Source organism: Falco rusticolus, chromosome 3 (assembly GCF_015220075.1).
Source record: "Falco rusticolus isolate bFalRus1 chromosome 3, bFalRus1.pri, whole genome shotgun sequence".
In the NCBI taxonomy this organism is placed as follows: domain Eukaryota; kingdom Metazoa; phylum Chordata; class Aves; order Falconiformes; family Falconidae; genus Falco; species Falco rusticolus.
In genome coordinates this window covers 107,270,227-107,292,270 of record NC_051189.1, presented here as the reverse complement: position 1 = coordinate 107,292,270, position 22,044 = coordinate 107,270,227, and the positions used below count along the sequence as shown (strand labels likewise).

At 46.1% G+C, this 22,044-nt stretch overlaps 1 protein-coding gene across 1 annotated transcript; it reads left to right on the top strand.

Annotated features, from left to right (window-relative positions):
• The first annotated feature begins 6,351 nt into the window (after positions 1 to 6,351).
• On the top strand, positions 6,352 to 21,901 carry MMP23B (matrix metallopeptidase 23B). Its single transcript, XM_037379162.1, has 8 exons — positions 6,352 to 7,385; positions 11,162 to 11,307; positions 14,168 to 14,307; positions 15,545 to 15,712; positions 17,708 to 17,872; positions 18,611 to 18,721; positions 19,690 to 19,816; positions 20,516 to 21,901. The coding sequence occupies exons 1-8, from the start codon at positions 7,215 to 7,217 to the stop codon at positions 20,688 to 20,690; spliced, it is 1,203 nt and encodes a 400-aa protein (XP_037235059.1). The 5' UTR covers positions 6,352 to 7,214; the 3' UTR covers positions 20,691 to 21,901.
• Positions 21,902 to 22,044: the final 143 nt, after the last annotated feature.

Below are 22,044 nucleotides of genomic sequence, written 5' to 3'. Positions count from 1 at the left end.
TATTTGATGCAGGTTGATAATTTTCCAGGCTATATATTACCCCAACCCCACTCTAAGCGTTTTTTTGAAATACAGTTCTTTTACAAGCCTCTACAGCAAATCCAAAAGCAGTTTAGTAAAGGTTAAACTGATTGATGCTTCATCGTGTGTGTTAAATGTATATATATGTGTGTGTGCTGGCACTTGGGGAAGAGGGGACAGAGGTGGCAAACTGTTCAGTATCTGTTGTGTTATTCTCCTCTTTTATGCCTAAGGTGTCATTTTATTCAGGAAGAAACAACAGGGAGCATCTGCTTCATTTTTAAAATAATTTCTTTGGCTACTAAATGAAGAAAGGCTTCCAAGTGATTATTCTCCCTAAAGGAAAAAAACTGTAGGAAGACTGCAGCCTTTGACTTCCAAGCTGTGCAGCTGTTGCAGAAAATGGAGATTATTTTTCTTCTTTTTTTTCCTGGCTAATGAAAAGAGATTTTTTAGGGAAAGAAGAGCTTCCCTCAGTTTTGTGTTTTAACTTTTTAAAATGCAAGTTCCTTCTCAAGATCTCCTGATCTTGTTTTTATGTCTGAAATGCATTGTATGGCCAAGATAAGAGATGGAATTTTGCACAGCATAATGTACCTGCTTAAGAACTACAGGAATGGTTTGTAAATGCAGCAATCAGGTTGGGAGTCTGTTCTTTCATTTCGCTGTTCCTTCTGTGACTGCTTTTGAGGAGCAAGAGTTGAGATGTTAAGCACCATTTTGACCCTTTCGTTTTCCTAGTAAGAAGAAGGGAATTCCTGCACCACAACAGAGAAGAGACAAGCTGGTCAGTGGAGCCACAGGAACAAGAGCTCACTAGTAGAAGGCAAGCAGATGCCCCTATGTGCCACGTATGTTTTTGGTAAGCTTTGCCCCCCATGGCAGGCTCTGCTCTGTGGGAGTCTGAGGCTTTGGAGAAGTGAGGGAGGTTCTGCCGTTTATCTTTCCCGATAAGCCTGTTTATGTGGAGGGCCAGGGTCGGAGAGTGACTTGGAGCTGTTGAGTGCTCCACTGGGTGAAATGGTTAGTTTTACGTACTTGCTAGTTTGTCTAGTTCATGTGTGATCTGGCCTGTACTCTCAGCCTGCAAAAAGAGTTTCGCTGCTCCACTCCAGGCTTGCATCTGAAGCACGAGAAGGAAAAGCTATCTGTAGTAAGCAGGAAAAGAGCCAAGAGCCTGGACTGAGATTAGGGGCTGCATTAAATTTAGCTGGAGATTATTAGAGGGGGAAAAGAGGGCGCAAGGTGGGGGCAGATGTTCCTCCCCTTTCTCCTTTTGCTACCGGTTGGTATTCTTGCTGGTTATAGGAGTAGCAAGGGGCTGAAGAGAGGCAAGGAAATGAAAGAGCAGTAGGCAAATGCTCTTTGAAGACAAAACCTAAACATTGTCATTAGTTAATCAGTGTAGATAGTGAGTAACTTTCTGCTTGGTGTTTATTACCAGTTGATTTCCCACAAATGAGACTGCTAGGTCTTCCAGAAATGAGCTGGGGGGCTCCTTGTTTCCCTTGGGGTGCCATCTCTTGAAAGGCAGCTCAGTACCTTGCAGCAATGTACGTCAATGGCTTCGAAAGGGAAAGACCTCACTGAGGCTGGTGTCGAAGTCTAAATACAAGGTGGCAGCTCATCTCATACTTGGAACCAGGGTTTCTAAAGCACTTCCCTTGGGAGTGTGCCCAAAACTCCATGTTCTACAGATGGCATGAGTCTGAGGGAGTAGAGAGAGGGAGCTTGCATGTGGAGAGGTAGTTGGAAAAAGAATGCATCTTGCTATATGGACTGTGTTCCCACTAGTCCATGCTGCTTCCAAACCAGGAGGATTGGTATATCTACAAATGGCCTACAGGTTATTAATACAGACCACCAAAGAGCAAGAACAAAAATATCCCCACCCGGGGAAGCAATTCTTACTCCTTTATGGACACGCTTTATTATCTGTGTGTTGAGAAAAATTTCTCCCTCATCTTATTCCTGAAATTCTGCTCGCTACGTGGCCATGACTGGAGTGCTGAGCTTCTCACTGGGGTCAAGACCACGTCTCTTTGGTAACACAAGGTCAGGCCAGTACAGGCACTTCTGTGAGCTGCAGCTCCAAATTGTCAGTTAAGCAAAATATTCCATTTTCTTTGCCAGCTGGAGCAAGCCCTTGTTTTCAGCTCATTTGCTATTCAGCAGACCATGGATTTTTCTAGGAACATCAGCAGATGCTGATCACGAGGGACTGCATGATAGAAAGTGGGAGAACACTTGGGGACTAAAGAACATTCTTATTCTCCCCCTCCCTGGGGAATGTTGCTCCCTGCTACAGCAGACACAATCCTTTTTAGTGTGTGACCCACTGAAAAAGTACAAGTTTTAACAGCCATTCCCACAGGAACCATGCAAGAATGTTGGGTTGGTTGGGTTCCCCCGCCCCCCCCCCCCCAAGTTGTGAGATGAAGGGATAAATATGTAGGTGCTTTTAAAAATAAGAGCTATATGAGGATTTGCTAATTCTTTTCACATGGGCCACCAAGGAGCCAATATGTAGTAAATCACATTCAGCTGTGTGCACTCCCCCTCTCCTGCTTGTGGCCTGGGTTTGGACTGGTGCCCTGGAGATGAAACACTGATGCTCATGCCTTGAGCCGTCAGGCACGATCAGATGTTAGGTCCTTCTCCTTTCCCTGTCTTCCTCACCTCCACGTACAGCTCCCAGTTCCCGACAGGGGAAGCTAATGGGAGCGGTTTGTTCCAATGCTGAATGATAAACACTTAATCCGTGAATAAAGAAGAGGTTTCTTCAGAGGTGAGGTTAGTTTTGGATAGTCAGACAGCTGCAGTTCTAGCACGAATGGTGGTTCTCTGTGTAGCACCTCATCACATGAGTATAGACAGTATTAGATTACTACAGTAGTCGATGGTTCTTGCATCGTTTTGGGGACTCGAACAAAGCACTACCTGGCTTGCTGCACCAGGGCTACCTTTCCTCTTAGATGTGGCTAATGTCACGGAGATAACCATTTAGAAATAGTGCTGAAAGTAACATTTAATGTTAACAAATGCTGAATAAAGGGGCGGAGAGAAATGCTAAGAATAATCCTTGGAAGTGAGAAGGTATTTGTTTTTGAGCTAAAACTTGCCCTTGGGAATGTGGCCATATGTTGTGTGTTACACAGCAGCCCCTCTTGAAACATTTCAGCAATTAAGATTGGAAAGAGCAAAGCAAGACCGAGGGGATCTAACAAGCGAAGTGCACTGTGTTGCGCAAACGATCCCATGCCTTATGTTCTCTATAGTCTCTTGTTGACCGTTGCAGGCTTTATGCAATGTTATGCAACATTCATTCCCTTCTGACAGCTGTCCAGAGCCTGCTTTTTCATGTGACGGTGGTTGCATGCAGAGAGCTCAGCGTATGCCTCTCGGAGTGTTCCTTTAGAAAATCCCAGCTCCCTACAAAGGATACCCAGGTCCTGGTCACTGCTGCTGATGGCTTGGAGACAAAGCAAAGCCAGTTCTGTACCCTGCCTTCCTTTCCTGCTCCACGTGACACCATATGGATTCCCTCAAAGTGTAATGTGTTCCATTGCTTTTAGACACTCTGTAGAAACCAAAGCCAGGAATGTTTTTCTGTCCAAATATAGTCAGGATGACAGTTCTTGCCCATAGTCCAAACCAAATATCTGCACTTGAGAACCCGGGACCTCTAAAATTCATCGGAACTCTGAAGTCACAGCAGTGGTTCCCTGCGCTCCTATAAAAGCAGTCCTTTCGGGGGCTCAGGCTGCCTGCTAAAGCATTGAGAATATTTTCGGCTGTTGGAACTCCAGGCTAACTTCTTGCCCTTGGCACGGGGCAACACTGGCTCCCAGAAGGGAGTCTGGGGGGTTGTCTGAAGCATCTGTAAGGGGTTTATGTTCTGACAAGTGCTGCAGATTTGAGGCCACTGATGGCTGCATCTGAGAGTCCTTTAAGCACAAGAATCTCTTGGGAAAGCCACGATATTCTTAACCCAGGGTAGAGAACAGGGATGAAATGTCAACAGATGTGCACTCTGGTCCTAATAACCCTTAAAAAAAGAAGAGTTGTGCTTAGAAAATTAACAACCACAGTACTAATGAGCTAAGTATAAACATGAAATTTCACTTTTTATCAGCAGCAATGCTGAGGATTCTGGCCAGAGCTTGTGCACCAAATAATCTAGATGCACAGTGACTTTATCAGAAGCGTTGTTAGTGTGCACAGCATTAAGTTTGTGTGTCTCCCTTCACACTGCAAGTTGCATCTGTAAGTTCTGAATACCTCAGCATAACAGCTTTCCTCATCTGCCTCTCATTGCCATAATAACTGAGGTTTGTCTTGGCCTTACTGTTGAGCTGGTTTCTGAGCAAATGTTTGGCTTAAATTTAAAGTTTTGAAAGCATTCTGCAGCCGGTGGTTTGGTGCAGTTGGATGCACAGGCACTGAATTTTTATGTGGATGGGCACAGTACATTCCTAGCATGTGGGGGGTGGGGCAATGAACAACGTGCTTTCCAAGAAACCCTGCTCTCACTTCTGATCCATCAAGGTCTAACCTGCTTGCTACCTTGCCAGGGAAGCGGGATCCTAAGTGTCGTAGAGGTCAGGAATCTTCTCTGCAGCTCAAGATTCCCCATTCACCCACCACACGTGGTGCAAGAAGTTAAACAGGTAGTGCACAGTGTGGTCTCTTTCCCCATTCAGAATACTTGAGACTTCTACTTGAATAACTTGTGGAAAGGGGTTGGGTGTGCTAACCTTTAGCAGCTGCGTGAATAAGTATTCAGAAACAATGAGGTTCTCAAGAATGTGCTTTTACTAAAGCTCTAGATACTAACTTTGGGGAGAAGGGTGGGTCTGAGCTGAGTTGTGTTTTACAAAAACTTTCACGTTCTTTACACTGGGACAAAGGAAATGTCTTGGTTCCCTCCGGCTGCGTGGTTGTGTGAGTTCTTAATCTGTGCTTTAAAACTCAGGTCCGTGTAGTCATCTTCAGAAACAGTAAGGCACTAACTGGGTGCTTGGAAGATTTCAGGTTCCTGCTCTGCAAGATTCCAGGCTTGACCTGAGGCAGGTCTTTTCTCCGGCGTGGCACGCTGTGGGCCCTAACCCGTAAGGTACAGGCAATAGCACTGCCCTGCCTGCGAGACTGATCGGCCACTAAATGCTCTGAGAGACTGAAAGGTGCTCAGATACTCTTGGCAAGAGGACAGGACATACATAACTGCACAAATTAAAATCTTTTTCAGACACCGCTGACTCTTCCTAGCCATACGAAAGGCGGATGCACTTAATGCTGTTACACAGTTCCACAACTAAAACTCAGTGTTCTTCCAGCATGGTGTTTGCTAGCTGTATTTTTCCTTTCAAGCCAGTACTGCTTTACTGGAGAAGAGCTCTTGGCTGAAGTTTTTAAGCCCCATTCCAAGGCAGGTTTTTACTTCAAGAGTCCTTTCTCAATCAGTCTTTCTGCAGATGTGTTCTCATCTACAGACTGACAGAAACTCATTCCGGGGAACATGAGACGTTGATAAGTTTAGGAGCGCGTTGTTACTAGTTTCTCCCTTCATGCTGTGGCCTGCAGCTTAAGTCACAAATGGAGGTGCGTTTGCACTACACTCTGGAGCTCAGAACAAAGCAGGGATGTTCCATTCTGGGATGTTCCGTTCTGCACGCTGTGCTACGGGGGAAGAGGTGTAACAGTCCCTAGAAACTCGCAGCTCACAGCTGAGATGAGCCACTGTCTCGGACTGCTGCGGTTGGCTGCTTTGGTCCACAGGAGTTAACAGCTCTGGTCCTTTGCTTTCTGCTTTCCCTTCCTCCTAGTTCCAGCTTTCCTTTGTAATTCTAGCCGTAACTTCCTTCCATATTCCTTCTTATTTTGTCGTTCTCCCGGTATCTGAACAGCTGCTGCACTTTGTCCACTCTCTGCAGAAAGCACGGGGTTTCTCCAGGGGGGAGCTTGGTGAAAATTGAAAAAGAAAATTTTCATGAAATTGTACACAGACTCATTGGTCATATTTATTCTGAGTTGTTTAAAAGCTCCGGGCCAGCTCTAGTCTGAAAATACATGAAACTTATAAAATGTTGCAAGCTTGATTGTGACCTAGGGGGAGAAAAATTAAAGAAATTTTTCATGATTAAAATTGCGAGAATTTTCTGAAACCTTTCAAATGCTTCAGGTACCCCCTTAGGAATGTTTTACACTGGCTGGCAATAGAACTACCCCCTCTCTGCTGTTTGCTTGTGAAACTTGGAGATTGCACCATTCCTTTTCCTCTGGTCAGAACTGTTTAGCTAAGGCCACCCCACCTCCAGAGCACCGAGTAGCTTAGTGACCAGACAGAAAATTGCCGCTGTTTCTGAAAATTGCAGAATTTCTGAGTAAGTTTTCTTAAAAGTCCTGAATTGCCTTTGTGTCTGCAGGACCTAACAGCTCCAGACAAACGGACCACTTCTCCAGGTCAGTGGTACCCAAAAGCCACGTGATTCCAACCATGCTTGTCTTTCTCAGCGTGATAACCCCTTACTGGGTCGCTCCCAAGTATAGGAGAAAATCGCTGGTCAGTTGCCAAGTTTCATGGAAGAGGGGGTTGTTGTTTACTTTTATCTGAGTTTGTAAACTCCCTGACCAGAATTTCCTAAGCCGAGAAGCCTGCCTGCTTTCTCACAGCATCTCGTTTTTCATTCTGCTCCTGAAGACAGCCCTTGACAAACGACAGCTCTTCTAGCGTTAAGCATCCCTCATGAAACATTCCAAGGGCATGATGCTGGCTTCTGGATTCCTTTTGCTGCCCCCTCCCCCAATTTTTTTCATTACATAAAGCTGACAACTGCAGATTTGTCCTCTTGATTATAGAGTCAGTTAAAGAAAAGAGTTCATGTCCATCCCAGCTTGTTTCACTTTGCTGCTTTTCCTCCGCCAGCCCAACTTTCAGCTGCAGTAACATGATACCACTTGGCAGAGAATCTCTGGCACGTTGGAAAGAGGCTTAATGTAAAGTCTACTTTTTTTATTATTATTTTTTTTTTTTAGAGCTTTTTAAAACTCTAGTGGTTCTGCACAACTTTGGCAGGGCTACTCACAAACGCTCCAAATGCAACTGTGAGCAAAAGGATTACCAATGCATTCTGTGAAGAGAATGTCTTAGTGTTATCTGCCACATCTCTCTCTAAAAAGTATTACAGAACGACATGGACCAAATAGAACAGCTTTCTGCAAACAGAAGGAAGAGCTGCCTCTCAGTTGACAAGAAAAAGAGCAATGCTTGCAGAACCCTTGTGGGATTTTTATGCATATTCCCTGTGGTGGCTTTTCTGGCTGTTGTGGGAGATCCAGCTGGAGCTGCAGTTCAGAAAAGTCAGGTAGGAGAAAGGATCCAATTCACAAATGCTTGAAAGGGGAGTGGGGATATCAAATGTACATGCATGTGTATTCTTTTTAGAAGACGGATGCATACAGGAAGCAACCTAAACAATATATAAATAACAGTTACGGCAACAAGGTCTGTTTATGGCTGTTTGAGTCCCTTTTTGCAAAGGACTCTAAAAAGTAATTAGGCATCCAAGATGAATCAGATCATTAGGGTTATGTGGGCAGCTTGCAAACAACCAAACAGTGAATGCACAGATTTGGGTGGTTTTCCCTGAGAGCTTTGGCTATGCCGAGTACCTCTGCTTTCCCAGCCTAGTGTGATGTGGCATGCATGTATTCTGATCTCTGTAGCAGCTGAGCTTTCCTAGGAACTCCAGAGGCAGGGCTCACAGTGTAAGATCTAACCTGGGAGTTAACACTGGACCTACAGAAACTATTAGGTGATAATTAACTCTCAAGGTCCATCCATTAGCAAGATACACTGGGACAGACTGATGTTCAAGGGGAACTGTAGCAAGGCTCTGGCACTCAGTAGCTGGTTTTAATTTTTGCTTTTGGCTTAATTTTAGTTTTTAATTTTATAAAAAACCCCAAAACAATCTTCTCCAAGCGCTTGCATCCTCTCCTGCTGTTTGTGTTTATGAAGATTCTGGCAATACCCCCCCTTGTTTGCATCACATGCTCAGGGCTCTTGGTAATTGGTACTAAGTCACAGAGTAATGTTACTGTTTAGCTTAGGAGAGGGGGGCTGCGAGAGAGGGGAACGAACTGTGCTCGCTACAACTCAGTGGAGTAAATTAATGGAGGTCCAACTGCAGAGAGTGAATAACGTCGAGCAGGGATGTTGGCCAGTGTCTGCCTTTATATATGTTGGTGCCTATTGCAGTAGTTGAGAGAGAGCGCATTGAAATTTTTTGAATATTTGAGCCCTCAACCACAGTCAGATGGGTTTCCTCCTGGGGGTGGCTGGCTGCTCCTCCAGTTCTGAGTATTCCCATAGTCTTGGTTCTTTGGCCTCCAGACAGAACCTTTGATCCAGATTATACCGTGAAGTTTTTAGCTAGGTCATCCCATTTCTGTCAGAATCCTCCATATGAGCTATAGCGTATGTGTGGTACCCCACCCATCCCCAATTCATTTTGCAACACATTCTTAATTAAAAGCATCCTGTTGCACCAGTAGTAGGTAGAACAAAGACTAGAGTAGAACAGAGACTGAGCAGAATGTTTGAGCAAGAGAACTCAGCCTTCTGCACCTTTCTTGAGCTAGTGGCTGGGTCAGATACAGGTTGCAGTGATTGTTGCTGGGCCTGAGTCACCCTTGCTTTGTTCTGCATTTTAAGGATAAACTCACTAAGGACACCTCTTCCCCCCACCCCCTTGCACTTAAGCCTTAGACTTTTAAGCTCAATGGCTGTAGGAAGGACAGTAATTTTAATCCCTTGGGGCTGCAGGGGTTTTCCTTGCAGAAGGAGAAGCCAGCAGGCTGTTTCTGACTATCTAATTTTCCTCTGTTCATACCCAGGGGGCTTTAAGAGCCTTAGGATTTCACCCTGTGCTGGTGTAATTTAGTAGCCCAGTGGCAGAGGGGACAGAATGGGCAGTGGCTGATACTCAGCCTATGCAGCTTCCAGCTCGGTGTGTTATCATCAGCTGGAAATGGCACCAGCTGGGCTGTGAATTATAGAGGCTGGAAAGCAAACACACCACCTGCTCTGCTGGCTTTGCTAAAGAGCAGGAGCAGCTGTCACAAAGACAGACAGCTACTGAAGAGTGTTAATACCTTACCACATCCCATCAGAAGTTATCAGGTCTCCTGAGTTGGAGCCCGTAAACTAACTGAGAATTCACGGTGCTAGCAATCCTGGGCTATTTCTGACTGATGCCAGAAAGAATGTGTAATCAGCCCCAATACCGGCAAGGGTTCGTAGAGTAAACAACAAAGGCAGAAAGGATTTGCCTAATTCTTCTTGAAAGAATTGCAAGAAAGAAAGGATCTTATTATCCTGTAATTTATGAGCTAATCTGCTCCAGGCTTCTCTTAGAGCTCCAACAGATCACTGATAGACAGGCTAGCTGATCCTCCACCTCATCTGTGGTGCTGAGAGGATGCAAAATTTTCCTTTTGTATCGAGGGAAGATGGCATTCTCAGAGTAAAATCAGAGGTAAAAGCCACTGGGGGTGAAGGAGAGGGAAAACAGCCAGTGTACTCGCATCACAGTGCCTCGGTGAAGAAGGGGCTAAGCCTTGAGCAGAACGAGCCAAAAAGTATGGGTTCCTCAGCCAGATCCCTTAATGCAGCAAACAAACTGACAGAGATTAGAAGGGAAAGGTGATCCTGTGTGTTCTTTCAAGAGCAAATTGGCATCTGAAGGCTCCCAGAAATGCACTCAAATACTCTGCCAAAAGCTCGCTGCTTAGAAGGCAAGGTACTAAGTAGTTAACATCTCTCTGTCTCATAGGCGATGCTCTATGGCCCTTGCATTCCTTGCATTCAAAGACTGCTGGTTTCAAGTTGGGAGCCAGACCCGCAGCTGAGCTGGAAAAAGCCTAAATGACTGTCCTGCTAGGAAGGAAAGATCCTGAGATGAGAACAAGATAGAAGCTAGTGTGGCTCGCAGGCATGAGCAAGGGAGACCGGTGTCCCGTTAGAATAGAGCCCCTTGGATGTTACCAGCCGTGACAAGCTGGAGTCACCGAGAGGTGCTGGTGATTTGGGCAGTATCTGGCAGCTGTAGCTTGGGGCTTCTTGCCTTGCCCTGGGCTTGCTGTGAGAGCAGGGATATGCCGTTTTGACTCTCAGAGCCTCAGCTCTTTCATGGGTAAAAATGAAGAGAGCTCTTGCTTTCTGTAGAGCGTGCTGTGAGGCTGAGCAAACCCCTACTGTGCAGCTTTTCTGACATTGTCACTGTATACATCGCTTAGTAAGTGTTTTGTTGCCCTGGAGCAATGACGACCCAGAGATACTCAGTGTCTTAGTCCTGGGAGGCAGGGCAGGTACACTTCCAGAGAACTGTGTCAGGTCCCCTTCTTTTACCTCCACTACTCAGGACTAAAAGGCTTTTATAGTTTGAGTTAGACGTGTCACGAAATTTGATGTCTTTTACTGTACGATGTACTGGAGCGTACTCCAGGGTTTCCAGGGCTCTTATTTACTTTGAAGGCATTTCAGGTCCACAATGCAGCTTTATAAAGAGCTCTCTGCACAAAGGGTTGCCTGTTCTACTCATTTGTCCAGTATTTAATTTCTTCTGTGGCGAGGCTGGAGAGCAATAGCAAAAGTGGAAAGGAAATGAAAACTTTCCAGGAAGAGCTGCAGCACTTGCTGTAGCCAGAAACCGACCGAGGCCTCATTCCTGCTCCATCTGTGCCGCACTCCAGGAGAAGAGCGGAGTGGCTGCAGTGCCCTATTCTGGAGTTACGCAGCAGCGCAAGGGAGCCTACAGCACTGGTCCTCTGTGATCTGGTGTCGAGGGGTGCTGCTCCCTTCCTTTCCTTGTGTGTCTGATCTAAGACATGCCCCGAGAACCCCTTGCCACGTATCTCCTCTTTTGCTGGCTTGGTTTCATTCAGCCCACTGGGAACAGGGATGTTTTGCAAAGCACTGGCCAGCTGATGCACTAGTCTTGTCTCCTGGACACCCGTAAAGGAGGAGCAGTTGTGCTCCCCAGCCTCCACATGCCCCACAAAATGGTAGTTTTTCTTTTACGCTGTTCAGTCCTGCAAACTCTCCCACCTCTTTCAACCTCCTGTTTTGTCTTTTAAGGAAGATGCCACATCGCCCGGTCTTCGTGGAGTGAGAGTGTCTGCTTTGCACAGTCCAGCTTTCCCACCTCAGCCTCCAGCACGGAGAAAACGATACACGATCACACCAGGGCACTTGAAATGGGACCACTTCAACTTGACTTACAAGTACGGACTCGGCGTTAGCCCTAAGAGCATTTTCTAAGTGTCACTGGGGTCTGAGTTTTTCCTGCCATGGGTATAGATATTAACCCGATGAATATTGCTAATCCATTTGCTAGTGAATGGGCCGCTGCTAAAGCCACTCTGAAGTAGGAAGTATTTCTCCAAATGCTACACCTCTTGCCAGCTGTGGATTGTGTGAAGCATCGTCACTGCGCTAGAAGCTGCGCACATACGGCTGCGTGCTGAGGCTGCTTACAGTGAAACTAACTGTTCAGGGGCGGATTCAGGCTTCAGAGAGGGGTAGGCTTTCCAAAACTAGGGACTTCTCTCAGAAGGTAGAGAATTGAATACTGACTCTGTCACGCTGGTAATTTTAAGATTTCTGTATGAACCTGAATTATCGCTGAGGGCAGCTGCTGTTGAAAGGTTCTGTGATTTCAGGACAGAGCCCTGTTAGTGCTGAGTGGTTTTAGGAATCTCTTTTCCACTGGTGTTTTCAGGAAAGGATGCCAACTCTTAGGTTACTAACAAATAAACAATAAAAAGCCCTTGGTAATTGTAGGGTGAGCGAATATGAACCCTGATATTTTCAGACATTTCTGCCAAGGCCAAGTGGCTGTCCAGATTACCCATTTCCAGCTGGGTTTGCCACTGCTGGGAATCATTCCAGCAGTACCATCCTGGTACTGGTCTGGTTGGGATACGATGGAGCTATGTAAATGTGCAGTGCTGGTGCTACTTCCATCAAGTGGGCTGTTCGGAGCCAAAGCTGATGGGGCTCCTATGGATTTTGATACTGAACTGTTCCTCAGTGCCGTCTGGCTGTACCGCTGTGGCTGGCATAAGGCAGTGACGGTCCCGTTCGCTGTTCAGCCTTGGGGCACCTCACTTCCTTGCTTTACTGGTGGCTGAACAGCCCCTGAAACTGCCCAGCACGATGGGTTGTGCTGGTGGCATCCTGAAAAGGTGTTTTTTCTCTCTGGGGAAATATTAATGGCGTTGCTGAACGTTTTTCAGGCGAGCTAACAGGAGTTCAGACAGAACGAGGTTCAGGGAATCCCCTTGGAAACGGTTCTGTAAGCTGAGCACAGCTGGGTAGATCAGACTGTGGCAGGAAACCTCAGACTAGCAGGAGTCCTGGAGGTTTGGCTGCAGAAGGGGCTGTTGTCCACTCCTGGCTGGGGTCTGCACCCTCCTGGGGATGCAGCAGCCAAACCAGTTTTTTTCTTTCAATGTCTTGGGTGATAACAAAGGTCCTTTTCATGTGGCCGCTAAGTCCAGCCATTCCTGACTTGAAAGTTCCGAGCAAGCCCCAGACCTGACCTCTCAAGAGAGCGGCACTCGCTGTTAAACCGCAGCGGCTTGAGTGGCAGAGGACACCGGGTTTCTGGAAGCCCGTAGAAGTGGCAGCAGCAATGCACGGGGCAGATTGCTTTGGGCCTTGGGCTGAGGGCACTGCTGTGGAGCTGTGAGGGTGCCTCCCACACCGTAGCCCTGGAGAGCTGCCCCAGCTGTGACTGTAAGGGCTGGGAGAGTGTTCTGTCACCCAAGGAAAGCATTTTGAGCTGTGGTTTGAGTGCATTTGCCCGAGGTGAGGAGTGAGGAGGGCCTGTGGGGTGGCAGAAGGATGGCAGCGGTGGCATCTGGCTGAGAGCTCTCCCCTAACCCCTTTCTTCTCCCTACAAGCAGGAGGAGGAGTTTCTCAAGGTCACCAAATGCAGGCCGGGCAGATAATTTGCAAGGTGTGCCTGATGCTGCGGTTACCGCGATGCTCTAGGTAGCTGACACGCCGTCATTTACACAGAAGTCTCATCCTGTCACTGGCCTTACTTGCTCGATGCGCGGTGGTGGTGGTCAGTGGGCGATGCCGCAGTGCCGATCAGTACGTCTTGGCTTTCTGGTGGACGGCGGGGGTTAGTCCTGCCTGTAAGACAAAGAATGAGTGGGTAGCGTGAACCTGACTCCTCCACACTGAGCAGAGAGCATCTCTCCCTTTACGCTCATCCCCAACAGACTAAGCCTCCTGATAGTCTTAATTGTCCAGGTTTACCCTCGTTAACAGCCTGGCTTGATACAAAACCTTCTGCTCCCTTTAGGATGTGCTGGGACGGAGGGAGAACATAAACAGCATAGCTAAAAAACAACCAGAAGGGATAGCAGAATATACACAACTTTTCCCAATTGCTACACTTCAGGCAATTTCCTGAATGCAGACCTTCTTTTGGGACAAGGTAAGTTTCTAGGGGCCATCTATATGTTTCCATGGTACAAACAGGGGTTCTGCCATCCTGCACCAGTAGTTTTCTTACTGTTCAGCTGTGTCTATACCTGAGGCCTAAGCAAAAAAACCTCTCTCACGTCTTTCTCCCAAGTGATGAGATTTTTTCAAAGGAAAGAACTTGGTTGACTGTCAAACCTTTGATATTCTTTGGAACTCTCTTTCAAAAAGTCATGCCTGACATGATTCTAATTCAGCGTGTGCACATACGTTGTAGCCTAAGTGTTTTACGTATAGGAGTTACCTGCTGCTGAAACGCAGGTGTTTCCTCTTCTAGCAACACTGCACAACAGATGGGAGATTTGAGGATAAAAATAGTTTTCCAAGAGAACCTTGTCGAAAATGATGTGCTTGAGGAGGGACAAAAGCTGTAGTCTGGAACATGTGATTGTGAAGAGTATCAGCAATATATTAGTCCCCGTGGGGGTTTTATTAAATGCTCTTAATATCCAGTTGAAGCCACTCCTGTTCTGAACCTGCTGGAGTGACTAGAAATGCCTGATTGCCTGATGCAGCCCTGAGAGCCTTCAGCTGACGTTCGAGAAGGGAAGAGCATTTTCCTGAAGTTGTTCTGTGTCCCCACAGAATCCTGTCCTTCCCAAGAAACCTCATAAACGCCAGGGACACGCGCAAGGGGCTAGCGGCTGCGTTCCGAATGTGGAGTGAAGTGTCACCGTTCAGCTTCAGAGAAGTGCCACGCCACGTGGCTAGTGACCTGAAAATCGGTAAGAGTGCCTGGGCTCCTGCGCTGACGGGACACTGTTGTGTATGGTGACTCCACGAGGGACTTGTTTCGGTGTTTGGAGGCAGGGGATAGTCCTCCTTTGCTGTGTGCACTCAGCAGAACCTCCTGGGTAAGGGCTGGGGCATCGCCTGCCTGTAGTCAGGTAGAGAAACTACTTTTTTGTTACGCTAAGAAAATGCTCTATCCTAATGACGGCTTTCTATGAATCTTTCAGTCAGGAAGCTTTAGGTATTTGACAAAAAGTAACCCTCTGGTTAAAAAAAAAGCCACTGGGACAGGATGATCTCTGTTCCACAGATGGGAAAACTGAACACTGAAAGGTGAAATGACATCTCGGAGGTCACACAAAGCCAAAGGGCAGGTGATGGATTCCAGCTTTTCATCGTTTTAGGCTCCCTTTTGTTGATCATGTTGAAGCACCATCTTTTCTCTGCCCTCTCTCTCCTCCCCATCCTTCTGGCCCTGCATTGCGACACAGTATTTATTTCCCAAGTTTCTCAGGCCTAGGAAAATCTTAGTGCTGCAGCATTATCTGCTTGGTCTTAACCCCAGATGTACATTCTTCCTGGGATTTATGGTCTGTGTGAAATAGTTATTTCCTGTGCAGATGGCAGCAATGTTGAGGTAACCGGCAGATTTACCATTGTTTTGCAACATGCTCTTCACTCTCACATTGCATGATGCTACTCAGAAGCGCATGATCTGCTGTCCCAGGGGCCTGTCCTGCTCCAAGTGGCCCAGGGTGGATGCAGGGCGCTCTGTGACACTGTCATCATGCTAGCAAACAGATAGCAAGCAGCTATGTCACCAAGGCTATGTGTTTATTTACATTTAAAATGGGACGTTTACATCCTGGGGTTATCATCTCACTGTCCAACTTCTCTCCAGAAAAATAATAATACATATTTCCATGTGATGTTGCAAAAAGAGCTCAGCGTTCCTTTCTGAAAATGAGTATAGACTCATTTCTGCCCTCTGGAAACAGCTCTAAATCCAGGGTCACCACAGGGCTGAGCAGTTTGTGTCACGCAGCCATCAGTCCTGACAATTGCTTTGCATTTATTTTTTTAATTTTTTTTTTCTTTTGTGGCTCTGTAGGCTGGAAAACATGTGGGAGACCATCAGAGATTTTAGTAGTAAACCACAAGTTGACAGCTGTCTGTGTCCTGGCTGGGCTTCCCCTGCTGGAGACACTACATCTGCTGCTTTCTCCACAGGCTTCTACTCTATCAACCACACGGACTGCCTGGAGTCCCTCATTCACCACTGCTTCGATGGAACCACGGGGGAGCTTGCCCACGCTTTCTTCCCACCCAACGGGGAAATCCACTTTGATGACCATGAGTATTGGATCTTGGGGAACACCCGGTTTAGCTGGAAAAAAGGTAACACGCGTCTCGGGGAGCACCTAATTTATGCCTGTAGGATTTAGAGTTTTCATTCTTGTTCAGGGATTTACCTGGTCTGGGAAAGAGACAACAAACGGGTGCGATCGTCGCTGGTTTTGGCGATTGGTGTGGCTGTCGTGTGACTGAATGGCTATAAGGGACCGTGTCACGTGGCAGTGCTGTTTCTTTCTGAATCATTCAGTGGATGTAATAGTTCAGCTTTATACTCCGTAATTCCAGCTGGCTTCTGCCCGGGTAGGTGCATCTGGGAAGGGCCATGTTGTATTACTTCCACGTGATGGAAGTAATAGGGAAGTAAAATGGAAGTAAACAGCACGGATTTTAGTTTTCCTGCGTCTGTAGTAATTTTTGGGTTTGTGGGCACCTAAAAATGTCAGTGTTACTTACAGCTTGGCGTTTTCTTCTTGATTTTTATTTTTTTTTATATAAGCAATATCAAAACTAACTTTAAATTAACAGCAGATGGTCCCTGACTAACTAGCAAATTCAGTTCACGTTACATGACCTACTCAGTACTTTTCCTGGAAGTAAGATATTCTGCTTCTCACCAAATAAAGAGGAGATGGGATTTGAGGTGACACAGAGGGACTTCTCCTACCCTTGCTTTCCAAAGCACAGCACAGATGAGATCTAGGGGCAGAGACCCAGGAGAGATGGTTTTTAAAGCAAGAATGTCAACACACGTTAAGAAAAGAACTGGTCAGATGGCGTTTTGTAAAATACTCAGCTTTGAAAGGATGCCCTTCTCCATCAAACTACTGAAGTCTGCTAATTATATCAAGCGGCAGCATTTGTCTGGGATAACAGAAATCAGAGAGTTTGGTAACAAACCTGTGCCTTGAAGTTACGGAGTTATCCGGGAACAGTGTATTTTCCCAGCCTGTATTTTCCTGCAAGCAGCCGTTGAAACAAGCATAGACACTTGCAAAACTTGATTCTTAGTGAAGTTTTGTAAAAGTTATGGAATAAGCCACAGTCCCGAGTGCCGGTTCTGCCACTGGCTCTCTATTGTGGCAGCGTAACTCCAGTCTTGTATACGGAGCTGCTGGTGCGGTTGGTTTGCTACTGTTGTGCGGAGGTGACCGAGTTGTACGGATCACTTCTGCCTTCGGAAAGCCGGTGCGAGGCTGAGCCGATTCCTGCTTGTCCACAGTGGCTGCTGCTCTTTCCAACGCTGAATTAGTCGCCTTTATTGGCATAAAGAAGGATGGGAACAAAGTAGAACGAAACCATTTTTCTTCTGAGTCATACCAGAGAGATTTAGCAGACGTCTTTAAGAAAACCCCCAAAACACTCCACCCCCTAGGGGTCCCTATTTCATGTACTGGTAACCCAAGCACGTCTCCAAGCTGCCCCTCTCAGGTGCTTCCTTCCCATAAGCAGCTGCATTTAACACAGGAATCGTGTGAGATCCTCGTGGCCTGTAATTGCGCAAGGTGTCAAGATAAGGGTCAGTAAATAAAACACCTCTTGTGAGTTACCCTTCAGTTAAACTCCATCTCTGCTGGAAGCAGGCTTCGAGGTGCTGCTGAGGAACTTGAGCTCTAGGCTGTGGGGGATGCAGAGGTCTGTTGGCTCTTTCAGACTGGAACATTCCAGTAGCAATCTCCTTCCCAAACAGCCACTTCCCAGTTACAGCTCAGGGCTCTGGGAACAAAGTGAGCAGAAGGCTGACAAGAGGAAGAAAGCGTTACGCAGGACACTTGCCTTCATTTCCAGCAGTGCTCTTTCAGGGCAGCCTTCCTGTGGTGTGGCATCGCTTGCTCCGTGTGCTGCTGTTTGAAACTACAAGCACGTGGAAATAATTGGCTCGTCTATTTGCACCCCAGCAGCTATGGAGCAGGCGAAGCCGGGGCAACCTTTGATAAGACCATGCTGTCCCAGCGCTAAAATATTTCGTCTGGTTTTAAACCAGGATTAGCTAATGTACTTTACCGCACAATGCCAGCTGGTTTTCCGTTTCTCTTCCAGGCGTCTGGCTTACGGATCTGGTCCACGTAGCAGCTCATGAAATAGGCCATGCCTTGGGACTCATGCACTCCCTGAACCCCAATGCCCTCATGCACATCAACGCCACTTTGACTGGGAAAAAGACCATCTCTCAAGACGAAGTCTGGGGAATTCACAGGCTTTACGGTAAGGAAGGCAGCACCGTGCAAAGATCTGCCTGAAGCGTCAGCTGGATCCCGCGGAGCTTCATGGTGTTTGATCTCATCAGTTGGCAGGACTAGGCTGTAAGCCAGCAGGGATTTTACTCCTTTTTAAGCGATGGCAGATGTGGGAGAAGCTTTCAGAGGGGTGAGTCCGCTCGCAATGCTGCTCTGAGCTGCCCCGGCAGGGACAGGGGCACCGTGTGCCTTCCCACAGGCCCAGCTCAGTGTGCCCCAGCCTGGCAACTGGCTCAGGGCCTTTTCTATTTGTGCATACAAGAATAAAAGGCCAATTTTAGCCATGGAGAGCCCTGACTTGCACTTATACATCAGGTGCGCAGCAGGAAGCTCACGTGCACAGGAAGGCGGAGGGCAAACAGCTGTTGGTTTCTCTTTGGCTGGACTCAGAGGTATTAATACAAAGTGACAAAACTCTCTGTAGATCAAACAGGCTGTGGGAAGATTCTCTCAAGCTCTGACACTTCAACCATTCCCTAGTGCAGGACTGGGAAAGAGCAGCGCTCTCAAATCACTGCTGCTGCTGCAGGGAAGCAGCTCCGTATCCAGCCCACTGCCCTATTTATTGTACTCCTGGTTTAGATTCTTTCCTGTCCCACTTCTATCATTTCCATTGAACAATCTGATGGAGGTGAAATGTCGGTTGGTTTCTCAGAAGGAACAGCCTACCCCAATCCCTCCAATGCCTTGTCACCTTCTGTTTCAGGGTGCAAAGACAGATTATTTATGTGCCCATCGTGGGCACAGAAGGGTTTCTGTGAGAAGCGCAGGAAGCTGATGAAAAAGCACTGTCCATCCACCTGTGACTTCTGCTACGGTATCTGACTTTTCTTCTGCCGTTCTTGGTGGGGTTTGCACGGAGGGAGGAGGTAACGGCTGAGCAGTGTCTGCCAGAGGGAATGCGCAGGATCTTAATTCCGTGCTGGAGGTCCACACAGTGGGTGCAAACGACTCACCCTGTCCAGCTCTGATGAGAAGCACAGCAGAGACGCCCACTCAAACATTTGAGCCAAGACCAAGGCTTGGAAATAGGAATCAGCTTTTATGTTTAAACATTTGTGGACTAGAACGTTAAACTGTCCCACTCTTCTCTAGTTTAACTGAACCCATGAGAGGCAGTTTCTGAAAACACAGCTACTCCGTGCGCCTCAGCCTGCTTCCCTTTCGGACCCAGCTGAGGAGGGGAGATGCTGAAGTGTTAAATTCAGAGATGAGGGATGCAGTACAGTTCCTGATGCAGCGATGAGACGTAAACAAGACAAATGACATCTCAAGCACAGCTGGACTTGAGCTGCTCTGCAGAAAAGGAGATGAAGTATGTTAATCACCGTATCTAGTCTCTCAGTCTTACGAGTCCAGAAAAGGGACTAATGCAGGATCAGGACAGTTTCTGCAGCTGTGGCATTAAGCTTCAGATGAATACCTACTGACCCTAAGGCGGCGTACCGTATAACTAGTTCCTCTTAGGTATTTTTTTTACACCAGATTAATTATAAGCCCATATATTCTGGTGGACTGGTCATATATCGAACATACGCTTTTCCATATATATGCAACAGGCAAGTGGATTTTATCCACCTCTGTCAGTTCACATGCAACAAAATTGTTATCTTTGCATAATGTTACGTGTCTTAAGAATTGCTCAGTAGGAGGCATTTTGAAATTAATACTTTTAAGGTTCCTTAGGTGCTAACATAATTCTGTGAAAATGTTTTGGCATGACTAAAGCTTGATCGTGAGATAGACTAACTTTTGCTGTTTCTTTCTCTCACCTCGGGGGGATAGAATTCCCATTTCCAACGGTCCCCCCTACTCTGCCTCCGCCAAGGACAAAAACCAAGACTGTTTCTGAAGGCAGGAATGTCACCTTCCGCTGTGGACAGAAGATAATTCATAAAAAAGGCAAAGTTTAGTAAGTGCTCTCTCATTTAATCCCATCCTTTAGGAGACTTGAGAGCTTACCTAACCAAAAAGGATGAGGAAGGATGACAAAACAGCGTAAATAAGAACGCGCTTTATCTTCTCGAGCACATCACTGTCTCATTTGGCACCCAGAGTAGAAAGAGGGGTGGCTAACAGTGAGAAGGGAGTGTGCAAATACTATTTGTAACTTTGCAAAGCATTTGGTCTGAAAGCAGAACTATTGGGAATGAGCAAGCTGAGTTGAAAAAGGATAAATTCCAGTTCACATCTATGTAGCAAAAAGATAACACCTACCCTCAAATCAAAATCCCCTGGCCCGTATTCTGCAAAAAACTAGTCTTAAATTTCCCCTTTCAATTAACAGTTTGTTAGTGCTTACTAATGTACAAGCATATTATTTCTGGACATATCCAAAATGGAGAGAAATAAGCCCAGGTCCATGAGCTACTTTAGGATGAGAACCCAAATTCCCATCAAGCTCCTCAAAATAATAAAAAGAATTGTCCTGGTGTAACTGCCATCGTCTGCCCAAAATGTGCCATAAAACTGTAACGGACCAAGGTTAAGTCCCGTCTGTGCTGTATGCTCGCTCAGCAAAACTTACTAGGAGAAAGAACAACCACTAACACATATTGCATTGTACTAGACATTTTACAGTTTAATTTTTTTTTTTTTTTTTTAATGACAGCTGGTATAAAGATAAGGAGCTTCTGGAATACTCATATCCAGGTTACTTATCCTTAAATGAAGATCACATGAGCATCATTGCAAACGCAATTAATGAAGGAACTTACACTTGTATAGTAAAGAAAAAAGAAAGAATCTTGACTACTTATTCCTGGAGAATCAGACTGAAGCACTAACAAGGACCTGGAATGGCCACTTCAATTACTGCTAGTTCTGTTTCAAATTCAAAATGTTTCTTTGGCATTTTATATTTAATCTCCAGTAGTGCAACTGAACTTCTAAACCGGCTGCTTCCACACTTCCGGCAAAAGAGACTCTGAGCCTTGATAACAGAATGCAAAACTTTTCCAAATTAGTTTTAATGATAAAGAATTTATCAAGAATGTGCTGTACAGAGAATTAAAAAAAAAAAAACCCAACTTTTTAGAAAAAGTAAAGTGTCAAAAGATTTTTGCAGTTAAACTATGTGGATCACGGCAGACTGCTGACAACCAAGAACATAACTTCATCAATCAAACGGGTGAACAGCTTGATGGCAGAGGTATTGTGGAAGGAAAATGACCAGTTATACTCTGTAAGTCTTTTGCTATCATTTTTTTTGATCCTGGTGCATAGCAATAGAAGAACTTACAAACATTACTTTCTTCCCCTTGTCAGGAGGAGGATGTAGGGTCACAATACACCCTAATTACTCCATTCCACATTTCAACATGTTCAGTTCAAGTACCCACAGAACATCTTCCCCCCCCCCAGCTGCTTTCCTGTGGTTTGTATTCATTACTCATGTACCCTTACACCAACAGGCTATTTACCTCCATCAGCAGCTCCCCACAGCTTGCCCTTTAGGTGTCCCACCAATAAGCCTCCCTACTCCTTCAACAGAGACGACATAAACGCCACATCCACCAGGAACGCAGCACGAGCACGGGTAGGCAAAGTTTAGCAAATGTCTACAGCAGTGGCACATTCGTTTGCACAGGTAGGAATGAATCCCTGACAGCTGTTACATTTAGCAAGATCCTTATCCGGTATTAAAGGAGCCTACATTGCTCAGATTAATCCTTTTCCAGTTGTCGTCTTAACCTCTTGAAAGAAGTTTCTTCCTACTTAAAAGCACCAACAGCACGGCAGAGCGTTTCACACGCTGCGGTATAGGGCAGCAGCCAAGGAGGGCATCATTAAAATTCCCCTCTGTTCCAAGACAGTTTCACCACCACAGCTGAAAGTACAGCATAGTATAAAACTTTCAAACACGTCTCTGCATAGCCAGTTAAGTTCAGGATCACAAAAGGCAAGCACGCTACGCACTAACAGAGAATTGAGACAAAAGAAAAGCCCAGCTGCAGTAACCGAACAATGCTGCACTATGCCGGAGAGCCGGTACTTCCCTTCTACAAAAAAAAAAATAAAATACAAAATGGAGTTGCACATCTCATATCAGTATTAAATTTCCATTGCAATCCAGCGTTAGGTTTTCTTTGTTTAGTAAAGCTTCCCCCACTTAGATGCATAATCCTTTTTGTCAGGAAC

Coding starts and splice junctions, on each gene's coding strand:
- MMP23B (XM_037379162.1), top strand. CDS start 7,215: ATGGACCAAATAGAACAGCTTTCTGCAAACAGAAGGAAGAGCTGCCTC. Junction 15,713..17,707: donor CCGGTTTAGCTGGAAAAAAG/GTAACACGCGTC, acceptor TTTCTCTTCCAG/GCGTCTGGCTTACGGATCTG. Junction 19,817..20,515: donor CATAAAAAAGGCAAAGTTTA/GTAAGTGCTCTC, acceptor TTTTAATGACAG/CTGGTATAAAGATAAGGAGC.